This window comes from Notothenia rossii, assembly GCF_949606895.1.
Source record: "Notothenia rossii genome assembly, chromosome: 8".
Classification (NCBI taxonomy): Eukaryota; Metazoa; Chordata; class Actinopteri; order Perciformes; family Nototheniidae; genus Notothenia; species Notothenia rossii.
The window spans coordinates 25,244,748-25,269,842 of record NC_136906.1 but is presented as its reverse complement, the minus strand read 5'-3'; the positions used below and the strand labels follow the sequence as shown (position 1 = coordinate 25,269,842).

Genomic DNA, 25,095 nt, shown 5'->3' with positions numbered 1-25,095 from the left:
GATGACCTGATTAAAATAGCGTCCGCCGTCCTCTTTGAGAAACATAAACAACGCAGACAGACACCGGTCACAAAAGTATCAGATAGGGTTCAAATTACTTTTGACTGTCTATAATTAACTATAAAAAAAATATCTGCGTTTTAACACTGTTTATATATGTACCGTAATTTTCGGACTATAAGGCGCACCTGAATATAAGCCGCAGCAGCGGCATACCACTCTCGGTTCCACTTTTACTTTTGCGCGCTACCTGTCTCACTCTTTTCCGGCCTCCAGCTTTTCCTGCTGGAACCCGCCGCTTAAAGGTGGGGGTCCGCGGACCGGCCATAGAGCCCATAGAGTTAAAGGTGTTGGCCGTTAGCTGTAAAAATCCATAGATTAGCCGCACCGTTATATAAGCCGCAGCGTCGAAAAATAGGGAAAAAGGCGCGGCTTATAGTCCGAAAATTACGGTACTTATTTTTACGGTTTGCATATGAGGTGGTCCGCGAAAATCCTTGATAATAAATAGTGGTCCGCATAAACAAAAAGTTTGAGAACCCCTGTTGTAGAGGACTCATTTTAGCGGAAGCCAAATTGGATGGAAACTATATTTTGTCAATACAGAAAAGTAGATATCTTATATATATATTTTTTCTAATTTGTACAACGTTTTTTGAACACATGTCAATGATAAGATAAGGTAAGATTAGAAGTACTTTATTGATCCCAATTTGGGAAATGTTTGTGTTGCAGCATAACGCATAATATAATGAGTCACTGCTGGTAGAAATCTTCCCGTTTTGAGTGGATTTACACGGTTTTCATTTGCTGCAACCCATTGCTGTATTTGTTTATATTTTAACACTGTATTTGGTGCATGTGTGATACTATGGAGTAGTATTTGAAAGCAGTTGTACAGGTTTTGAGCTGCGCACCTTGTCTGTGAGCAGCGTGATGAGACGCTTGGCCTCCCTCTGCAGGTCCAGGTCCATGTTGAACAGCTGCCCATTGAGAGCCTTGTAGACCTGCTCCTTCCCCTCCACCCCACAGGACTCCTCCATGGCCCGCTCCACCCCCTGCCAGTCCAGGTCCCGGGGCAGGTGAGCCAGGAAGACCCGCACGTGTTCCGTGTTGTTCAGCGCCACGCAGAGCTAGCAGGAAAGCCGGGGGGAGCAGAAGAGGAGAAACAAAAGGTGGAGCCAGAGAAACAAAGTAGGAAAAGGAGCAGGGCTACAGAGAAGTGGAGGAATGGGGTGCGAGTGTAAATCATTGATGACGATAAAAAGCAACTGAGACTGAGTGTAAACACATCGGATCTCTGGAAGAGCCTTTTGTGTTGCCGGGGAGAACACTGGCTGACATTTATCCCCCACGTCACTGTGTGCCCTCCCCCCTCTTCTGTCTTATTAGAGGCGTTACCTGCACAGTGAAGCTCTTATAGTCTCGGCCCTGCTGGTTCCTCTCCACCTTGCGTGTCATCATCTCGGAGTAGCACACAGCCTCGCTGCAGAAATTCTTTGACGATAGAATACCAGTCGTGTTAATACAGTGAAATTCACAATTTTCTGTTTGACTGCTTCATTAATCCTGTGAGTACGTTTGCGAGTCTGCCCAGTCATGTTTCTGTGTGTGCAGGATGAGCGTTAACACTGGAAGCTGTACTCACATCTGTCAAACGCGTGACGAAGATGAAGGCCCCCGCAGAGTCTGGCCAGGCCAGCTGGAGCCAGATCTGTCGTACCTGGCTGAAGCATGTGGTCACCTCCACTGCTGAGGAGCTGTGTTTGGCCTGCAGCAGCGGCTCCAGCTGCTCACACAAAACACAAAGCACATCATACATCAATCTTTAACTCAAATGTACTTATCAATACTAAACCAAAATTAAATACCTCCTTTGAAAGCCTTGTTTTTAGTCTTACAGTACGCATCCGACCTGGAAAACTTTGCAGCCAATCTTATTTGTTACAGTGTACCGTCCACCAGGTCCTTATTCAGAATTTTTATCAGAATTCTCTGAGTTTTTATCAACTTAGATACTTAAAACAGATAAAGTAATTATCGTCGGTGACTTTAATATTCATGTTGACGACGATAAAATAGCCTTACTGTTGCACTTAACTCTATATTAGATTCTATTGGTTTCCGTCAGTCTAAATAAACCAACCCACTGCTATAATCACACTCTCGACCTTGCTCTGACTTATGGTATTGAAATTGAGCAATTATTAGTCGAACCGCATAATCCTGCTTTATCTCACAATTTTTTGGTAACTTTTGAAGTACTGTTATCAATCCTTAACTCGATAGCATGTCTGCATGTAACGGAGGAAACTTATACAAAATGTACACCACCCCAAATTGATCATGTTGTTGATAGTGCTACAGATGCACTGCGAATAAAATTGGACTCCTTTTTTTTTTCTTCCTATGAAAAAGAAGAAAATAGAACAACATAGATTAGCTCCATGGCATAATGCCAAAACCCGCAAAATAAAGCAAAAGTCGAGACAACTTGAAAGGGTATGGCGTTCCACTAAACTTGAAGAATCTTGTTTAATTTGGCATATTACTCTCAATGAATATAAGAAAGCACTGCGTAAAGCGAGAGCAGCCTACTACTCTTCATTAATAGATGAGAATAAGAATAATGCAAGATTTCTTTTCAGCACTGTAGCCAGGCTGACAGAGAGCCACAGCTCGATTGAGCCTTCTATTCCCATAGCACTCAGTAGTAATGATTTTATGTGCTTTTTTAAAGATAACATTTTTACTCTTAGAAACAAAATCAATGATCTTGTGGCTTTGACCATTAAAGTGTTATCAACAGCCCCCGGAAATGTAAGCTCTAATATTACACTAGATAATAAACTAGAATGCTTTTCAGCCATAAACCTTGAACAATTAAATTCAATGATTCTTTCTTCTAAACCAGGGGTATTCAACTAAAATGCAACGAGGTCCAGTTAGAGAAAATCTCCCCATGCAAAGGTCCGGAACATCAAAATGTCTGACTTGCTTTATGAATTAAGGTGATATATATTGAAGTAGCCTGTAGCTTTATCAACGTCTGCATGTAATCAACAACACTAACTGCGAATCAAATAAAGAAAGTACAAACAACAATATTTATTGTCAATTAACATTGAACTATACAGATATACAGTAAAATACCGTGGATATGTGTAATGTTCCTCTCGGGCTGCATTCAAAAATAAAATAGCTTTTGAAAATATTGTGCATCTTAAAAGTGTTTAATTTTAGATAAATAAAATAAAGTGTAGCAGCAGCTTGAGTTTCCCTTTTTCTTTGTTAACCGTTTCACATCATGTCTTAACAGTTTCAGACGATTATAGAACAATATCGGTCTTTACACATCATAACAATTGAACAGTTTTGAAGTTTCTCTTTCTTTCCCTCTTATATTGCAGTCCCTCACTCACTTTTTTTAAATTCAGTGCGAGAATTGATGGGTGGGGGGGACCTAACCTCCTCTAGGAGGGTCCGGGGGCATACTCCCCCGGGAAGATTTTTTTAAATATTGAAGTTGAAAGCATCAATCTGGTGCACTTTGGGAGCAAAATTAAGAGATCTATGGATTCATCGTTCAACACCCATATGAAACAGAACTGTAAGCAGATTTTCTTTTTATTTATGGATATTTTACAAATCACTCCCCTTTTAAACTGTATTCTATTAATAACAACTTTCTTTTACTGTTATATCGTATTTTATACTATAAGAGAATAGATGAAAATCTATTCTCTTCTTTTTTTATAACTATAAGGATCATTTAAAGGTGTGCCTTTACCTCACTGAGCTGAGGTTATCAGAGCCTCTCAGTCTTTCAGGAAAGAGCTCTCTAAAGCTCTCCCCCCGTGGCCGCTTACACAGTAAATTCCAATGTTAATAAAAGCTGTATACGTTTTTTGGGAGTCCCTGACGGACGGACGGACGGACTCCCCCCCCCGCCCCCAAAACGAAAACTCTTCGGTTCTCTACGAATTACACAAGTCACCCAAATCAGCGTTAAAAAAGCGGGAGGCACCGAAAAATCCCCTTTTAATGTATTGATTATAGCTCCGGGTCCGTATAGGTCGGCGTCTGGGTCCGGATCCGGACCGCGGTCCGCCAGTTGCCGACCCCTGTTCTAAACCATCAAAGTGTATCTTAGACCCGATTCCAACTAAGCTGTTAAAAGAAGTTTTTCCATTAATTAGCACTTCTTTATTAAATATTATGAATATGTCTTTATTATAAGGCTATGTTCCACAATCATTTAAAGTAGCAGTAATAAAATCTCTTCTTAAAAAGCACAACCTCGATCCAGAGATTTTAGCCAATTATAGACCTATTTCTAATCTCCCATTCCTCTCAAAAATTCTTGAGAAAACGATGCAGAGAAACTAGTCCATGCATTTGGTACTTCTAGGCTGGATTATTGTAACTCCTTATTATCAAGGTGTACCAAAAAGCCAGTTAAGTCGCTTCAGCTGATTCAAAATGCTGCAGCACGTGTACTAACTAGTTAGAAAAAGGTACCACATTACTCCTGTTCTGACACTGGCTCCCTATAGAACACAGGATATAATTTAAAATTCTTCTTCTCACCTACAAAGCCCTTAATGGGCAGGCGCCATCTTACCTTAAAGAACTCATTATACCCTACTGTCCTACTAGTTCCAAGAATGCACGGTTGTTCCTAGAGTCTCTAAAAGTACAATGGGAGCCAGAGCCTTTTCTTATCAAGCTCCACATTAGTGGAATCAGCTTCCAGTTTGTGTTCGGACGGCAGAAAGCCTATCCGTTTTTAAGAGTACGCTTAGGACCTTCCTTTTTGATAAAGCTTATAGTGATAAAATAAAATAATCTAATAAGAGTGAATTAACGTAGATACATTGTGCCTCTTCACCTATACATTTTAGTTCTTACTCTTTCACTTAAATCCTAAAAACTTAGATCTTATATTTAAAAATGTATCCAAAAACCTTTCCCCTCTCTGACCTCTCGAGGTTCTATTAGAGGGTAACAGGTTGCAGAGAACGCCTAGCCCAGCACCGGGAGTGTGGAATGTAGCCATTGACCTACTCTTATACCTCTAACCAATTCAGGTTCCAGTGGGGACCTTTCTCCCTGTGTGTGCCTCTCCACCTCTGTTTCCTACTTCTTACTTGCTACCTGTGGCAGCGGGGTGTGGTTAGGGCGCCGGCTGCTGGAGTAAAGGGAGTGGCTCGGCCGGAGGCCAGACAGCTGATCGGAATCAGGTAATCAGTGACGGAATAAAAGCATGTCGTAACCTGGTTCTGGTCTGTTTTGCAGTAGGCGGGATCCTGGAAGGTCGCCAAAGGACCTGTGAAGGTTCCCACACGGGCCACGTTTGAGACCCGTGTATACTTTGTTTGGAGCAAGCGGCAAACTCTGGGGAACAGCCGGGACGCCAATACGGAAGTGCAACACACTGCAGTTCATACATGGGCCGCTAGGGACTGACTGCAGAAAGGAGCAATTTTCATAGACCCCCATGTTAAAATGCCCAACTTTACAGCAGAAAAAAACCTGTTTCTACCCATGGATGCAATAAATATCATTATTGATATAGTTAGATTCCACCTTCATGATTATGAATCTGTGAGTGAATTGTTTTCGAACACAACCCTTTTATTTATATTAGGTCTTAAAGTTTTTGCATAAATTAGGGCGTGGTCAGTTTGATGGACATGTACATGCCTCACTGTCAGCTAACAGCAACTTGTCCACTCTGCTAGGCTACAACCATAGAGGCTACAACGTTAGTTAGTCATAGTACTGTACTTGACCCTTTAGCTTTAGCCGTGTTTGTGGTGATTGTGCCTTTTAGGGAATATTGTTACAAATACCAGACAATTAAAATGTCGTGCTGTGCGCTTGAATGTAATAACAGAACTTCCAAGAAGTCTAAAATGATAATATTATACATGTTAATCCCGTATGCAGGTGTGTGTGTGCTTGGTAGCTTAGCTTGTTACTTATTAGCCAGCTAAGGACGTAACCCTTTATACATATACATTTTAGTTTATGATTGGTAAGACTTTTATAGTCTATGGCTATGATGCCCATAATGCTAAACAGGAGCAAATGTTAATAGGGGACCCAATTATCCCAGTGGTGGCCGCCGGAGCTAACGGAGCCGCAGGGGGCTAGCTCCAGCCGGCGTCCCGTAGCTAGCCCACTGCGGCTCCGTTAGGTCCGGGCGATGGAGTCCGTCGTTATAACTGGAGATCAAGGAATGCAGCGAAACGCAGACTTGGTTCGCCTGCTGTAGTATTAGCTAAATAAATTATGTTGAACAAGGCTTATTAAATTGAACATCGCCACAATTGTTCTGCTATGTATCGCTACTTCTTTTCTTAACGTGTGAATGACAAGCATTAAGAATAACAAAATATAGCTAATTCTCTTGCAGATTGTCTCATTTGATTATGAATGTAACGTTTATATAGGGGAACTACACTGTTAGCAGTAACTTGGTATGCATGTATTTCATGTTAGCTTAGCTTCTTAGCCTGAGCTAGCTCTGTTTACTTCCAGTTCGGAGGCAGCAGGTCCCGCCTCGGCTCCGCCTCTTTGCCCTTATTTGGAGCAGGCGGGATTAGACTCTGACGTCGCTGTCAAGCCATTAGTGGCCGACTCCGCCTACTAAGGGCTTCTCGGCAACTCAGAATCCTATGGGTGACGTCACGGACACTACGTCCATTTATATATACAGTCTATGGTTTGGAGCTAATAAACGCCTGTGATCAAACAACCTGCTCTTTCCGTCACTATTTGAACCCTGTGTGAGCGGAGAGGCTCACAGTGGCACCTTAACAGGGACATCATGTCGAAGAAGAAGCTCCGCTGGGTCAGGCCCTCCAATGTCTCGCCCACATGCAGGAGACCACCACAGCATTACAGCGACAGCAGAGCGAGGCTCTGCTCGGGATCGCCTCGAGCCAGCGCGAGGAACGGGATCTCCTACGGGAGCTGCTGCAGCGTCGTCCGGCCGCTTGGGAGGCCGATCCCGCTACCAACCCGGCCCGACCGCCTTCAATTGCCCTCCAGAAATTGACGGCAGAGTACGATCCGGAGGCATACCTGGACAACTTTGAGAGCACTGAGCACTTTGAGGGCGTGCGGGTGGCCGGACGAGGAGTGGGCAGCGCGGCTTTTGCCTCTGCTATCTGGGGGTGCACAGCTAGCCGCCCACAGCCTGCCAGCAGCCTCTCGGCATGTGCCATCCCGGACCGGCTTGGCAGCACGCCAGAGGGACATTGCCGCCGGTTCCGGGCCCTCCCCTTCGAGGACGCTGACCGCCCCTTCTCCTACGCGCAGCGGCTTCTGGATGCAGCGAGCCGCTGGCTCCAGCCGGGGGTGCGCACCGATGAGGAAGTCGTCGGGCAGGTGGCGCTAGAGCAGTTAATCGCCGGCCTGCCATCTTCGACGGCGAGTTTGGTCGAGTGCCATCGCCCCGCCAACCTGGAAGCAGCCATCGTCCTCGCGGAGGACCACCTCTCGCTTCCCCGGCGGAGCATGAAAGAGGAGCCCCGACCACCAGCCGTCTCAGCGGGCAGACCCGTCCCAGCCCCGAGGAGGAGGTTTCCTGGAGCAGCTGCCCTTCCCTCCCCACCACCACACGGCCCCAACGCCGCAGCCCCGACACTTTTCCCCCAAGCCCTACCTTACCCTCCTGTTTCTATCTCTCCGCAGGGTCCGGCCTACGCTTCTGGTCGTCCGGCACCACGGGGGACTCCTCAGACGTCAAGGCAGGATTGCTGGCGGTGCGGGCAGCCCGGCCACTTCCGACGGGAGTGTCCTCTCATTGAGGTCGGACAAATGGTTCGGGTTGCGGGACCGCCAGTTGCCTCCCCCGATTTGGAAGGGACGTACCGTATACCGGTATGTATACAGGGGGTACACACCAGGCTCTGATGGACACAGGCTGTAATCAGAGGATGATCCATCAGCACTTGGTTCGGCCTGGGGCATTGATTGAAGCATCGTGGGTGAAGGTGAGGTGTGTGCATGGGGATATTCACCAGTACCCGGAGGTGACGCTGGAAATTTCTTACAAGGGGAAAAAGCATAGTCAGGGCTGGAGTTAGCACTCGCCTTACGCACCCTCTAATTTTGGGAACGAATTGGCCGGGGTTTGCTAAGCTAGCAGGGGCTATGGGGGTGCGTTCACGGACGGCAGGGAAATGTGAGTTGTGTGCTGTGTTTAGTGGAGAGTCGGAGGCGGCTGACGACGTCGAGGGGGAAACGGACACTTGTGTGCTGTGTTTAGTGGAGAGTCGGAGGCGGCTGACGACGTCGAGGGGGAAACGGACACGGAGGGGGCCGCGGAGGTCCCTCTGGACCCGCTGGTGTTTCCCGTGGAGGATTTCCCTCTCGAAAAGTCGAGGGACGAGACCCTTCAGCACGCCTTCGGCCAGGTGGTGAGTATTGCTGGCTCCCAGCTACACCCAAACGTAGCACTCACTCACCCACACTTTAGGGTGGTTAGGGACAGGCTGTATCGTGTAAGCCATGACACACAGACAGGAGAGATAAATACCCAGTTGTTGGTGCCAAAAAGCCGTCGGGAAATAGTTTTCCAGGCAGCTCATTATAACCCCATGTCAGGTCACCTCGGGTAGGACAAATCACTACACCGGATAATGGCCCGATTTTATTGGCCGGGCATTCGCGCAGATGTGAAGCGGTGGTGTGCATCTTGCCGTGAATGTCAGCTGGTTAACCCGCCGGCCATTCCCAGAGCACCTTTGCGTCCGTTACCATAATGCTAAACAGGAGCAAATGTTAATAGGGGACCCAATTATCCCAGTGGTGGCCGCCGGAGCTAACGGAGCCGCAGGGGGCTAGCTCAAGCCGGCGTCCCGTAGCTAGCCCACTGCGGCTCCGTTAGGTCCGGGCGATGGAGTCCGTCGTTATAACTGGAGATCAAGGAATGCAGCGAAACACAGACTTGGTTCGCCTGCTGTAGTATTAGCTAAATAAATTATGTTGAACAAGGCTTATTAAATTGAACATCGCCACAATTGTTCTGCTATGTATCGCTACTTCTTTTCTTAACGTGTGAATGACAAGCATTAAGAATAACAAAATATAGCTAATTCTCTTGCAGATTGTCTCATTTGATTATGAATGTAACGTTTATATAGGGGAACTACACTGTTAGCAGTAACTTGGTATGCATGTATTTCATGTTAGCTTAGCTTCTTAGCCTGAGCTAGCTCTGTTTACTTCCAGTTCGGAGGCAGCAGGTCCCGCCTCGGCTCCGCCTCTTTGCCCTTATTTGGAGCAGGCGGGATTAGACTCTGACGTCGCTGTCAAGCCATTAGTGGCCGACTCCGCCTACTAAGGGCTTCTCGGCAACTCTGCAGAATCCTATTGGTGACGTCACGGACACTACGTCCATTTATATATACAGTCTATGGTTTGGAGCTAATAAACGCCTGTGATCAAACAACCTGCTCTTTCCGTCACTATTTGAACCCTGTGTGAGCGGAGAGGCTCACAGTGGCACCTTAACAGGGACATCATGTCGAAGAAGAAGCTCCGCTGGGTCAGGCCCTCCAATGTCTCGCCCACATGCAGGAGACCACCACAGCATTACAGCGACAGCAGAGCGAGGCTCTGCTCGGGATCGCCTCGAGCCAGCGCGAGGAACGGGATCTCCTACGGGAGCTGCTGCAGCGTCCGGCCGCTTGGGAGGCCGATCCCGCTACCAACCCGGCCCGACCGCCTTCAATTGCCCTCCAGAAATTGACGGCAGAGTACGATCCGGAGGCATACCTGGACAACTTTGAGAGCACTGAGCACTTTGAGGGCGTGCGGGTGGCCGGACGAGGAGTGGGCAGCGCGGCTTTTGCCTCTGCTATCTGGGGGTGCACAGCTAGCCGCCCACAGCCTGCCAGCAGCCTCTCGGCATGTGCCATCCCGGACCGGCTTGGCAGCACGCCAGAGGGACATTGCCGCCGGTTCCGGGCCCTCCCCTTCGAGGACGCTGACCGCCCCTTCTCCTACGCGCAGCGGCTTCTGGATGCAGCGAGCCGCTGGCTCCAGCCGGGGGTGCGCACCGATGAGGAAGTCGTCGGGCAGGTGGCGCTAGAGCAGTTAATCGCCGGCCTGCCATCTTCGACGGCGAGTTTGGTCGAGTGCCATCGCCCCGCCAACCTGGAAGCAGCCGTCGTCCTCGCGGAGGACCACCTCTCGCTTCCCCGGCGGAGCATGAAAGAGGAGCCCCGACCACCAGCCGTCTCAGCGGGCAGACCCGTCCCAGCCCCGAGGAGGAGGTTTCCTGGAGCAGCTGCCCTTCCCTCCCCACCACCACACGGCCCCAACGCCGCAGCCCCGACACTTTTCCCCCAAGCCCTACCTTACCCTCCTGTTTCTATCTCTCCGCAGGGTCCGGCCTACGCTTCTGGTCGTCCGGCACCACGGGGGACTCCTCAGACGTCAAGGCAGGATTGCTGGCGGTGCGGGCAGCCCGGCCACTTCCGACGGGAGTGTCCTCTCATTGAGGTCGGACAAATGGTTCGGGTTGCGGGACCGCCAGTTGCCTCCCCCGATTTGGAAGGGACGTACCGTATACCGGTATGTATACAGGGGGTACACACCAGGCTCTGATGGACACAGGCTGTAATCAGAGGATGATCCATCAGCACTTGGTTCGGCCTGGGGCATTGATTGAAGCATCGTGGGTGAAGGTGAGGTGTGTGCATGGGGATATTCACCAGTACCCGGAGGTGACGCTGGAAATTTCTTACAAGGGGAAAAAGCATAGTCAGGGCTGGAGTTAGCACTCGCCTTACGCACCCTCTAATTTTGGGAACGAATTGGCCGGGGTTTGCTAAGCTAGCAGGGGCTATGGGGGTGCGTTCACGGACGGCAGGGAAATGTGAGTTGTGTGCTGTGTTTAGTGGAGAGTCGGAGGCGGCTGACGACGTCGAGGGGGAAACGGACACTTGTGTGCTGTGTTTAGTGGAGAGTCGGAGGCGGCTGACGACGTCGAGGGGGAAACGGACACGGAGGGGGCCGCGGAGGTCCCTCTGGACCCGCTGGTGTTTCCCGTGGAGGATTTCCCTCTCGAAAAGTCGAGGGACGAGACCCTTCAGCACGCCTTCGGCCAGGTGGTGAGTATTGCTGGCTCCCAGCTACACCCAAACGTAGCACTCACTCACCCACACTTTAGGGTGGTTAGGGACAGGCTGTATCGTGTAAGCCATGACACACAGACAGGAGAGATAAATACCCAGTTGTTGGTGCCAAAAAGCCGTCGGGAAATAGTTTTCCAGGCAGCTCATTATAACCCCATGTCAGGTCACCTCGGGTAGGACAAATCACTACACCGGATAATGGCCCGATTTTATTGGCCGGGCATTCGCGCAGATGTGAAGCGGTGGTGTGCATCTTGCCGTGAATGTCAGCTGGTTAACCCGCCGGCCATTCCCAGAGCACCTTTGCGTCCGTTACCATTGATTGAGGTGTCTTTTGAGAGAGTTGGTATGGACCTCATCGGGCCATTAGAACAGAGTGCACGGGGATATCGCTTTGTACTATTCCTTGTGGATTATGCAACGCGATATCCAGGCAGTGCCGCTGCGTAATATCTCTGCAAAGTGCGTCGCGCAGGCACTGTTTCACATTATCTTCCGAGTTGGGATCCCGAAAGAGATCCTGACTGACCAGGGCACACAGTTTATGTCACGCACACTCCGCGAGCTGGATGAACTATTGGGCGTCCACTCAATACGGACTAGTGTTTACCATCCGCAGACCGACGGCCTGGTGGAAAGGTTTAATAAAACACTAAAGAACATGGTTCGTAAGTTCGTTCACGAAGATAGTCGTAATTGGGATAAATGGCTAGATCCTCTGTTGTTTGCAGTGCGGGTGGTGCCCCAGTCCTCCACGGGATTTTCTCCCTTTGAGTTGTTATTTGGTAGGAAGCCCCGGGGTGTTTTGGACCTAGTTAAGGAAAACTGAGAGGAGGGTCCAAGCACCAGTAAAAATGAAATACAGTACGTTATGGACCTGCGAGCAAAACTCCACTCACTGGGGCAGATATCACGGGAGAATTTGCTCCAGGCTCAGGAACGTCAGCAGCGCCTGTACAACAGAGGGTCGAAACTGAGACAATTTTTACAGGAAATAAAATGCTTGTATTACTCCCATCCTCTAGCTCTAAACTACTCGCCAAGTGGCAAGGACCCTACGTGGTCACACGACGAGTGGGGGACGTAGATTATGAGGTGGTGCGTTCTGACAGGGGGGGAGCAACACAGATGTACCACCTTAACCTCCTGAAAGCATGGAGCGAGGTGGAGTCTGTTTCTCTGGCCACCACAGTGATTGAGAGAGATGAGTTGGGACCGGAGGTCATTAAAAGCAACAAATTAGCCCTGGTCTGTTGTGGCGACAATCTCTCACCGGGCCAGAGAGCAGACGTTGCTTCGTTGCAAAGGCAGTTTGCCGACGTGTTCTCTCCGCTGCCAGGGCGCACCTCTCTCATACACCACCGCATAGAAACGCCCCCGGGCATGGCCATTCGTTCACGGCCCTATCGGCTGCCTGAACACAAGAGGAACATTTTTCAGGCGGAGCTTCAGGCTATGCTAGAGATGGGAGTGATAGAAGAGTCCACCAGTGACTGGTGTTGCCCCGTCGTGCTGGTACGTAAGTCTGACGGGTCAATCCGGTTCTTTGTGGACTACTGCAGAGTGAACGAGGTGTCCAAATTCGATGCTTATCCAATGCCCCGGGTCGACGAACTCCTGGATCGACTCGGCACTGCTCGCTTTTACACGCCGCTGGATTTAACCAAGGGCTATTGGCAGATTCCCCTTTCTCCAGAGTCTAAGGAAAAAACGGCCTTCTCCACTACGTATGGTTTATACCAATTCATCACACTTCCTTTCAGGTTGTTCGGAGCTCCAGCCACCTTCCAGCGGCTCATGGACCGGGTGCTGCGTCCCCACTCTGCATATGCTGCTGCTTACTTGGATCATGTCTTCATTCACAGTGAGACATGGGAGCAGCATATGCAGCAGGTGGGGGCAGTGCTCGAGTCCCTGAGGCAGGCGGGGCTCACGGCCAACCCGAAGAAGTGTGCGGTTGGACGGAGGGAGGTACGGTATCTGGGGTACCACTTGGGTGGCGGGCAGGTGCGGCCAAAGATAGAGAAAACAACCGCCATTTCAGCCTGTCTGGCGCCCAAGACGAAAAAAGAGGTCAGGAGTTTCATGGGGCTGGCCGGCTACTACAGGTGGTTTATCCCGTCCTTTTCGGAGCTGACCAGTCCCCTGACCGACCTGACCCGAAAGGGTGCTTCAGATCCGGTCCAGTGGACGGAGCGGTGTCAGCTGGCGTTTGAGAGGGTTAAAAAAGCCCTCTGTGGTAAGCCGCTTCTGTATTCTCCTGACTTCTCTCTCCCTTTTGTGTTGCAGACCGACGCCTCGAACAGTGGGGTGGGGGCCGTTTTGTCCCAGCAAGTAGAGGGGGTTGACCACCCCGTACTGTACATTAGCCGTAAGCTCGCCCAGAGGGAGGTGAACTACAGTACGATGGAAAAGGATAGCCTCGCCATACGGTGGGCGGCCGGCGCCCTGCGGTACTATCTCCTGGGGAGCCCTTTCACCCTCTGGTCAGACCATGCCCCGCTCCAGTGGCTCCACCGCATGAAGGATGCCAACGCTCGGATCAATCGGTGGTATCTGACGTTACATCAGCTTGCTTGTCGGGCGGTGGGGGTATGTGGCAGCAGGGTGTGGTTAGGGCGCCATCTGCTGGAGTGAAGGAGGCCAGACAGCTGATCGGAATCAGGTAATCAGTGCATGTCGTAACCTGGTTCTGTTTTGTTTTTTGCAGTAGGCGGGATCCTGGAAGGTCGCCAAAGGACCTGTGAAGGTTCCCACACGGGCCACGTTTGAGACCCGTGTATACTTTGTTTTGAGCTAATAAACGCCTGTGATCAAACAGCTGGCTCTTTCCGTCCCTATTTGAACCCTGTGTGAGCGGAGAGGCTCACACTACCCTTTTCCCTCAACCTATCCTAAGGGAGTGCATGTATGTGGACATGTTAGTTTAGCTGCTATAGGCTTGGACTATTGGGGGTGGGGGGGGGCACCTTACTCCTTCCTGTTTGTGCCTGTGTACTCTCATGTTCCGTATAACCCTGCTTCCCCCAAATCTCTTTTTTGTGTCCATATATACACACCGGGATCTTGAGTCGTGGCTGATCCTGTTGCTGCGGTCCTGTGTCCTGGATCCTCTATCCTGAGTTCTGGATCTGAGTCCTGGACTTCGAGTCGTGGCTGAACCGGTCTCTGCGTTCCTGCCTGACTCATCATACTACTTCCCTGATGGCTCCCACAGGATTGTTGACATCCTCGTGGATCCATCTTCTTATTATAGACACATTCATTTCCAAACATTTGGTCGACCTATGTAGTAAATGTATTATCTTTTCGATTTACACATGGCATCTATTGCACGTCTGTCCGTCCTGGGAGAGGGATCCCTCCTCTGTTGCTCTCCCTGAGGTTTCTCCCATTTTTTCCTTTAAACTGTGGGTTTTTCTCTGGAATTTTTTCCTTGTACGATGTGAGGGTCTAAGGACAGCAGTGGCGTTTTCTCCTGGAGGCCAAGGGAAGCCAGGCTTCCCCTGTTTTTTCGGATTGTAGTTATAATTTTAATAAATAAATAAAAACACTTTGTTTAGTTTCGGAAATTCTTTGTTGTGTGTTGCTGCTGGCTCGTCTCTCCCCCATTCTCATTGAGTATTTTACAAAGAGTGAAACAGCGCCCCTCTAGATGTTATGGTGAAACAGTAGATTGCACTCTCTGTTGCGAGAGGAGGCCAGCCGAAATGTGCTTCCCTTGGTGAAAAAGAATTGAGGGATTGACCAATCAGATGAGGCTCACGTCATGTCCCTGCCAACCTGTGACTGGTCAGGGCCATGCCAAGGGAAGCCAGAGGCGGCTGGCTTCCCTTGCCTCACAATCCAATCAAATCGCATCAACTTAGTGGTGCAGTGACGCGTCCCGAAAAGCGGAAGTAAGCTGCGCTTGGTTTCCTTCGACAAAATAGCAATGGGATTTCTCCATAGGATTTTGGAAAATAGCTCGAAAAAAGGTCAGTGGAAAACGAACCTATTAGGTAAATGCACATTTTGTTCAGTCGGATAATATCCACATGTCTACCCTACTTTTATCATTTTCGAATCTTAAATCTAATCGATAGAAGATAGATAGCGTCACTGCACCACTCTCACCGCCGTTAGAAAGTAGCAAGCAACTGAAGCAAGTGCAATTATGGAGGGTGGAGATTTGGAGTATTTAATCAAAAATAATTGTATTAAACTTCCGCTGCAGCAGCAACAACAAATACAATCTGATGACAGGCCAATGCCCAAACTGGAGCTGTGTACAGTGAGGAACAAAGGAGCGAACCGGACGTAAAACGTTAAAGGTCTCCTGATTTAGTTTGTGAATGAATGCTTATTAGAGTTTCGGCTGGAGAGTGCGTGCGGACCTGTCGGTCAGATAACAGGCGTGTGTAAGTCCTGCATCTGTATGATACAAATGTGTGTAAAATGATACCGGGAGCTGTAATCACTCATCTGGTTACGTTATTACATTGACCACCACACCCCCCCCCCCACCCCAAAAGAAAGGACGTATTATTGGCTTCCCCTAATTTTTTCCCCACGCCACGCTACTGAAGGACAGAGGGTGTCGTGTTGTCATACTGATATTCTGTACAAACTGTGAAGTCCACTGAGACAAATGTAACATTTGTGATATTGGGCTATATAAATAAACATTGATTGATTGATGATGATTGATTCATAGTGTGTGAATAGCACTTTGTGGACCACATCTCCAGATGATTAATGTATGCAACAAATTGTCTCACTAATACATTACTAAAAGCAGCTCTAAAAACGTTTATTTCATTATTTTATGAATATATTTGCAAGCAGTAGTTGTAATCTCATACATTATGATATACTGTATCTCAGTGAATACCTTGAAGGCCCTGACGGTTCGCCACTGCTTTATCTGTAGTAAGTACTAAACACATTTTAACCAGGGTATGATTTGAACACATGTACAAACTGTTAAAGGGGCCCTATTGTGCTTTTTGGGGTTATCCCTTTCCTGTAATGTGTTATAATAATATAATTTTATATGTACAGTAAAAGGTCTTCAAAGGGTAAAATCCCAAATTCCCTCCAGAGGGAGTTTCTCTTCCACACACACAATGAGCATAAGAGGGCCCCTTTAATAAATAGTTAAAACGCTTTGGTGTTTTGAAGAATTTGCAGTGGCGAACCGTCAGGGCCTTCAAGGTATTCAGAGAATACCCTGAAACACTCAGTGGTTTTGTGTTAGAAAAAAAAGCAACCAATCAGATCTTGTTCTGGGTCTCTGGTTAGAATATCCTTCAACCAAGGTATTCTACATCCTTGATAGAATGCCCTGGCCATTGCACAGAACGAGAGCGTACGTTTGGACTGACAGTTTGATCAACCAATCATATTGATTTGTAGCCAATGGGCGTATTCTTTCAGAGTTTCCCTCGGTTCCAGGGTACTCTAGAAGGCTCGCTATTTCACTGGCTCGAGACAGAGGCCGTTTCTCAATCTCGAGGAAACTGGCTTCCAAGCCAATATTTCAAGGATACTACGTCATTGAGTACCGCCGAAGGACTGTTCCAAACTCCAGCATACTTGGAATACCACCGAGGCCGCGTCCTTGGTTTGGGGGGTAATTTTGAGGCTGCACATGGGTAGACATTGCGTCCTTCAAATCCCCACAATGCTTTGCGCACGGACCAATTTCCCCAAATCTGTGGCGGAAAATGTAAGGCGGGGCCTCTCATATGACTCACACCTGCACACTTGCTAGCCTGTTCCACTCTTCATTATCTGAATGCCAGGAAGGATTCTTGCCTAGCTTCTGAAGCAAGTGACTCGGAAGATATGTGCTACCAAGCAAGCATCCTCGCGATTGAGAAACGGCCAGAGGATCCAGACGAATGCGACGAAGCAATTCATGTCGTTTTATTGTTTTTAACATTGAAATGACAAGTGCAACAGGTGAAGATGAAGTTGTTGCGGAATTTTTGTGAGTACCCTTTTCAAGACGACAATTCAGTGAAAAGACGGACATTATAATGCCGGGGGTGGGGGGCGGTGGCGGCGGCGGCGGGTGTGTGTGTCTACAGAAGGTCCAGTTGTGGTAGACACGGTTCGCCACTGAGAATTTTTCAGTAGTTTATTCACCTGTATGAATTGTAAATAAAGGGCTAGGATTGGTAGTATCTACTTAGGCTTCAATAGCTTGCACAAGGACACTTTGACATGATACTGCAGGGGCTGGGATCGAACCACTCTACTTCTGAACGACAGATGACAATTTAAGCCACAGCCACCTCCATAGATATCCATTACAACACACTTTGGGATTGCTTTAGTCACAACATCAAAATATTTAGAAACTATAGTAATCTCTACATTTCTTAAAAACAAACAAACCAGAACAATACCAATGATTACTCGTTATATAACCATTAGGGCTGTCAAGTTAACGCGTTAATAACGTTAACGCAACAAAAAAGTAACGCCACTAATTATTTTAACGCGATTAACGCATGTGTATTTTTTGTCCTCGGCCGCCCCGTAGTTTCAGAGCGCATCGAGTTTAAAATACCATCTACAAGCTGATGCTGACAGCCCCGCTCCTGCCGTCCGCTTGCGGCAAACCACACTTCCACGCTCACCGACTGGCCATCGGGAGGACCGGGAGGGTGTGTTTATGTGTGGCCCGAGCGATCGAGAAAGAGACCTTACGTGTATTGTTGTTGTTAGCATCTGGTGCTAGCTAGCTGCACTAACGGATACAAGGAGCTGTTTAAATGAAAACAGAGGAGCGACATTTCGCCGACAACTGCGCCGAGCACTTGACTTTATGCAGGTAGCCAGACAGTGGGACATTGTACGAAAAGTCAGCACACTCAGCACGGAGAGTGCAACATGATTGCAGCGTCCAGGCAGCTCCCGTTCGAGCATAAGCCTTGAGTTGCTCATAGCTCCAACGATCCATCACACACACACACACACACACACACACACACACACACACACACACACACACACACACACACACACACACACACACACACACACACACACACACACACACACACACACACACACACACACACACACACACACACACACACACACACACACACACACACACACACACACACACACACACACACACACACACACACACACACACACACACACAGCATTGTATTATTGTATGAGAGAGGTTCCAGGTTGAATTGAGGCGAATATTTGTAATGTTCAGAGGTTGTTGTGTTTAATATTCATGAGAATATTTCTCATTGTTCAAATGATAATAAACATTTGCATAAAGCATATTTGTCCACTCTTATGTTGATAAGAGTATTAAAAACTTGAAAAATATTCCTCTTAGGTACATTTAGAACAGATAAAAAATTTGCGATTCATTTGCGATTAATCGCGATTAAATATTTTAATCGATTGACAGCCCGAACCATATTAAGTATGAATAAGGATAAATATTTTAGATTCTGTATACTCTTTAGATATACTGTATATATAAATAATTAAATACAATAACCTTAGAATGTGCCCTCGTATCAGCTTACAACTAAATGATAGTGTATTGGGATGGTCTCTCACCTTGTCCATTTCCACTGCTTTACGAATTCTGTCACAAGATCGGTCATGGATGATCTGCAGCCACTTATGAATGGAGGACTTGAACCAGTTATGAAAGCCAGTCAAGGCCAACATTTTAGCATCCCTGTAAGAAAATATATTATATTATTATATAATATATTTATTTGTAATAAATACAAAGCAGAAGGAAGTGGGAGAAGGTTGAATTCTCATCTTCTTGCTGACATTTAAATCGAATAACCACCGCTGAGAGCTTTTAGCGCTGCTATATTTATTGTCATGAGAGTCTAACTTACTTGAGAGTCAGAAACTCCCGAAAGCCTTTGAGGATTTTCAAGGACATGAAGAGCTCAAAGATGGTCTCTCCCATTGTCTGCGTCAGTTTGGAGCTCTCCTGCTCCAGAGTACCACAGACACGCTCCATCGCTACGTTCACATCATCGGCAACCTGAAGCATCAAATCATTTGTTCAAGCACCTGTTTAAACCCCAACAACAACAACGCTGCATGACTCGCCCAGGTTGTGTAAAACTACTACTACAAGGACTTCTTAATGACAAACCTGTTTCTCCAGCTGCCTGTATGAAATGCTGAAGAAATCTACTTTCACCGCACTGCAAGGACAAAGAATAAATGGAATCAGTACAACAAATACTTAATCAAATGTCTGTTTCTGTGCCAGATAGCATTGGATTTCTGCATTATCCTTAAGTGGATAAGTTGTAGAGCAGGGGTGAACAAACTACGGCCCGCGGACCATTTTGAATCGGCCCTCTGCAAATTAAAAAAGTATAATGGAATATGGCCAACAAATGAAACTTGTGCTGGTATTATATTATACTTCTTAAATATAAATGTACAAATATATTACACAGTAGTATTCATGTGTTAATAAGACCACTTTTCAAATACATTCAGTCAATTAAAGTTGGAAACATTTTCTAACATATCGTAGTTGATAAGAAAAAAAAACAATGACTTATTTACATAACAAGATTGAAATACACCCTTCCTATTTCTACTTATCATAATCAATCTGAGGCTTCTGTTTTAAGGGATGATCTGCCAACACTCACAATCATCATTTACCGACATTTGATTGATGTTGCTAACTTACAGTATAACTGAACTTATGAGGCAATATACCTCTAGTGAGTGGCCCAGACCTTTGTATATTATTCTGTATGTGGCCCTCAGTGAAAAAGGTTTGTACACCCTTGATGTAGAGTGTTGATATTGACCTGGAGAACATTGTGTTGTAAATGTTCTGGCTCCTCTGCACGTCCGCACACGCGGCATCGACCACCTGAACCAGCTTCTTCAGCTGCTCCTCCAGAGTCTGCGTTTCCAAAACAAAAACATCATGGATATTAATTCTCAAGACAAGTCACTGTTAGAAGTGATTTCTGTTCATCAGAACAAACGTACCCCATCCTCTGGCTTATATCGCGCAATTAAGCTCTCGTACCACTCCACGGTCCCTTTCTGTTGGAATAATTGCACAAATTAAAAGAGAATCATTGAGTTAATTAATAGGTGCCCTGCTGTTGGTAGAAATGTGCAACATAACCATCTATTTGTCTTCATGTGCATACTGCTTTGGTGGAATACAAACATGTACAGTGAAGGAAATAAGTATTTGATCCATTGCCGACTTTATAAGTGTACCCACTTACAAAGAAATGAACAGTCTATAATTGTAATGGTAGGCTTATGTTAATAATGAGAATAAGAATATCAATAAGAAATATCCAGAAATGGACATTATATAAAAGATTAAAATGTGCATTTAACTATGGGAAATAAGTATTTGATCCCCTTGCAACAAACAAGAATTCTGGCTCCCAAAGACCGGTTACATAAGTCCTCTTCCTTTAAGAAAGTAATCCTATTATCAGTTTCTTTTTGATATTCTTACTCTCACTGTTAAAATAAACTTATCATTAAAATCATAGACTGTTAATTTCTTTGTAAGTGGGCAAACTTACAAAATCTGCAAGGGATCACATACTTATTTCACATGGACCTCTAATTCAAGCCATTCATTTACAGCACAGCCCCTCGAGTGGTCATTACCTCCACCTCTGAGTGAACCTGCTGTAAATGTGTTTTTATTATTATGCCTGTTACCTTGGCAGCGGTGGTGATGTCCAATTGCAGATCATTACGAAGAGGACACACAGTTTTAAACGCCTGCATGTTCTGCATGTAGCCAATCCCCCTGGCATTCACAAACAGGAAAAAGACTATTACAACACAACACTGATTTCAGGTGCTGGTTTCAAATCATATTATTCATACGATATGAAATATCAAACAAGGACGAAAGCTTCCACTCTATTTTTATGCGGGATCCTGCGTGGTCTCTGCAGGAGAAGAGAGATTCAGCCATAACTTTTAGATGAGTCACTCTGTGTGTGTGTGTGTGTGTGCGTATATGTGTGTGTGTGTGTGTGTGTATGTGTATATATGTGTATATATGTGTGTATATGTGTGTGTGTGTGTGTGTGTATGTGTGTGTGTGTGTGTATGTGTATATATGTGTGTATATGTGTGTATATGTGTGTGTGTGTGTGTGTGTGTGTGTATATGTGTGTATATGTGTGTATATGTGTGTCTGTGTGTGTCTGTGTGTGTGTGTGTGTGTGTGTGTGTGTGTGTGTGTGTGTGTGTGTGTGTGTGTGTGTGTGTGTGTGTGTGTGTGTGTGTGTGTGTGTGTGTGTGTGTGTGTGTGTGTGTGTGTGTGTTTCTGAGAGGTGTAGAAAAAGATGTCCCTTGAGGTGTTGTGATAACTAGGCAGAGCTGGACTTCTTACTGTCTCCTTAAAATAAGTCTGACATCGCAACATGAACTCAGAATAATTAGTTGACAGTAATGCATGTTGAACAGAGTTCCTAGTTTGGAGAATTTCTCTGCTTCAGTCTATCTGTCTGTCTAAGACTTATAATATTTCTGCTATATCAATCATGCTAATACATTTAGCACAGATACCCATGGTCTTCCAATGGGTAGCTTTTCATGATTTAATGGATATGTGAGCTCTCTGGTTAATATTTCTTAATGGCCAACACATTGGGAGCTTACAATGTGTCTAAAATAGAAGCCAGGGTTTCCATGAAACTCACTGTGGGTATTCATGTTCTCCAAAGCATGGATGGTTATGATTATGTGATTTGATCAAGCATAACGTTCCACAAGCCCCAACAAAATCTCTCTATATATAAAAACAATAATCTCTTACACTACAGATTCCATTTTTATTTAAATAAAAATAAAAATATGTACCTTTTGTAACTCAGACTTTGAAACACTAACATCTTTTCTTTTCCTGTTATATAAATAAAATATGTTGGGATTCTTTCTAGGATTTGCTAAACTATAATGACATAACATATGCTAATATAAAACTTGGCCTTCAATTGGGAAACAGTAATCATTTCATTATTTTAGCTAAGTATTTCATTCACAAATGTTGGTTCCTCACCAGTGTTAAGTGGTTTTCCTGATCAAATGAAACTATACAAAATATCGATTACATGTTGCAAAACAAGAAAAGCCAAATTTCTAAGCACGTTCATTCCTGACCACTTTTGTGCTTTTACTATTTTTTTTCGGTTTTCTGTTCATATGTTTGATTTGAGTATATGAACATTGGTGAGAGGTGCCTTTTTCTGATGTCTGATAAAATGTTGTTCAATAAAGTTATAAATAAATATTATATATAAATAAATGATCTTCAATTTGCTGGACATATTCATGCTCTGAAAGGTATTGCTTTCATATTTCATGGCTGTACATGGCACTGTCTTTACCAGTCAAACGCAAGCATCATATCATAAAGAGAGTAATGTGTCATGTAAAGTAAACATATTGAGGTTGTTGCTTATGACAAGAAGTTGCTACAAAAATATTACTTTGTTATATACAATAACATTTAGAAATGTGTAATGAGCAATGATTAAGATATTTCTGTTTGAGTAGGAAACCCAACGCAGAGTGTGAGTGCCTGGTTGAAGTATGTGTGAAGGCGGGTGTTGGATGGCAGTGTGACTTTACCTCAGCATGAGTTCGTAGCGTGTGATGGCAGCGGAACTTGTGCAGGGGAAGACCTGCCGCATGTTCTTCATCAGGCACAGGCAGTGCTCAGTGTACAGCCTGAAGCTGTCTGATAGCTGCCGCTCCTGGACACAGGAAGGCCCTCAGTTAGAGAGGCCCTCAATTAGCCACTCAATTAGAGCGGCACAGCGGCTGTCACACATTTTTGGCTGGACCAAAAACCCTGATGCATGTCAGTGAAGAGCTAATGAGGTGACTGTTTCCAGATGATGATAGGTGATGGGCTGTATGTTCTGTGTGCAACGCTTTATTGGCACTAAGTTCTCTGTATGCTACTCTTTATTTAGGAAGATACACTAGACATGACAAGTGTTAATGAAAATAAATCTCCATGAATTCCTCAGTTGATTACTTACATCAAGAAGACAACCCGTTGTATGTTTAAAATATTCAAATGTGGCATTATCTGAAGCTAAACTTTTCAGATGGAATCTAAAGAAAATATACATTAGCATTGAAAAAGTCAGAAAAATAAAGAGCCAATTGTGAATATTGGATGTTTTCTCTCCACCAGTCTGAAAGAAGATATGTTATTGAAGCAAAATAGCCCACATAAAAACTGCGCATGAAAAGAAGGATGTTTGGTTAGCCGCTTTAGGTCCAAGAACATACCAAGGTTATTTATTTATAACTTTAGTCTTAATTCAAATGTACAGTAGAGGGTGAGTTCCACATATTTTTTGAAAAGGGAAGTTTATCTAGACTTTTATCTCAGGATTCAGACTTTATTCTCAGGATTCGGTCCTGTTTCCAGTTGATGAAAGGCTTAGTTTTCTCCCCTGACTGACAGTGAACACATACCAGGTCTTCCCCTCACAGCGACGGGGTCCCACTCGGCATCGATGGTCCTCAGGAGGCGCAGCAGCAGGGAGTAGCACACCCCTCTGCGTCCGATGGTGGCTGCTGTAGCACTGCCAGCGACTGCCACCACAAAAAAACATGCACTTTCACCTGATGCTTAAGGGTTTTTTATTATAATTTGATCAATATATATTCCTTTATTACTCACATAATGGCCTGCTGCAGGGGGGAGAGATCAGTTTGCACAGCATGGTGAGTCAGCACGGTCCATGCTGGAGGACAGACATGCCCGTTCCAATTGTACGGGCTCTCTCTGGAAATATGAGGACGATTATCATGACAGTTCAAGACAAATCTGTTTCTACTCAACAAGAAAAAAGAGAAGGCGGAAATATTGTTGTGGAAGCTGGACGCTGAAAGCTGAAGCACAGTTGAAACAGTGGCAATGGGTTTGATTTGATGAATTTGAAATACAAATGTGTATATTACCTGTGGAATATTTATATATATATATATATTTATATAAAAGATGCTACATTGAATTGCTGGCTTTAAAAGTTGAATCATACCATTAATGTCTAAAATATGTGGAGCATTGTAGGGTTTGAATGGTAATAAGTGTGCACATCTTTTAATACTGAATATTTCACAAATTTTGAACGAGGAAATGATCCCTTGAAAATGTTGCATACTTTCTGAGAGTTTAAAAAGGTATACATTCTAAAAGTTGTGAGCAGAATTGTTGATGTCTGAATAAAGTTTCTACTTTAGAAGAAGAAGTAAAAAAAACATAATGATAAAAAACATGTTGCTGAAGAAGAACATAGCTTCCAGATTTAAACAAAAACTAATACACTATTAATAAATTAAGTAAATGTTAAAATAATGTTAAAATTGTTAGTTTTGCCTTTATTATAGAGGTTGCTCTGAATGAATAGCTGCATTGAAACCCACCTTAACATGTGCATGCTCATACTCCACGATCTGACTCAGCAGTTTCTTGTGAATGGAGACATTTGGAGTCTTTCTTAGACAAAGCTGTGTCCCTCTGAAAGAAAAAAACAAGTATTAAAACGTTGCAATTCTTATCCTTCACATGCAAGTACAGAAGTATACAGTAGTCTGAATAGCACCAACCTGACTGGTGAACAGCTCAGAATCAGGTGACATTCTCCCTGAACTTTAGACGTGCTCGATCGAGGCTCCAGCTTAAACCAGGTGTCATAGCCCACGATTGGGATTTCCTGCAAGAAGGAGACCGGACAAATAAACAACACCGTAATGTGAAAGTACTGGTTCACGTTTCAATTGTAAACACTTAAAGAGCTCTACCATGCTATGTTTAGGCATATATTATGGGTCTCAGATAATATACAAATATATACAAAACATGTCTATGATGTGTTCTGCTCAAAATACCAAACAGATCATGCATTTT

General features: G+C 45.5%; 1 protein-coding gene across 1 annotated transcript in view; it reads right to left on the bottom strand.

Moving 5' to 3' along the window:
- The window catches only part of baiap3 (BAI1 associated protein 3), a 59,966-nt gene that overhangs the window by 9,998 nt on the left and 24,873 nt on the right, over positions 1-25,095 (bottom strand). Inside the window, 20 exon segments of the mRNA XM_079645185.1 lie at positions 918-1,133; positions 1,402-1,497; positions 1,649-1,789; positions 18,741-18,864; positions 19,037-19,188; positions 19,303-19,354; positions 19,982-20,079; positions 20,169-20,225; positions 20,871-20,961; positions 22,797-22,921; positions 23,658-23,663; positions 23,665-23,736; positions 23,738-23,777; positions 23,866-23,963; positions 23,965-23,970; positions 24,612-24,674; positions 24,676-24,705; positions 24,795-24,811; positions 24,814-24,901; positions 24,990-24,993. Coding sequence (XP_079501311.1) covers positions 918-1,133; positions 1,402-1,497; positions 1,649-1,789; positions 18,741-18,864; positions 19,037-19,188; positions 19,303-19,354; positions 19,982-20,079; positions 20,169-20,225; positions 20,871-20,961; positions 22,797-22,921; positions 23,658-23,663; positions 23,665-23,736; positions 23,738-23,777; positions 23,866-23,963; positions 23,965-23,970; positions 24,612-24,674; positions 24,676-24,705; positions 24,795-24,811; positions 24,814-24,901; positions 24,990-24,993 — 1,576 coding nt within the window.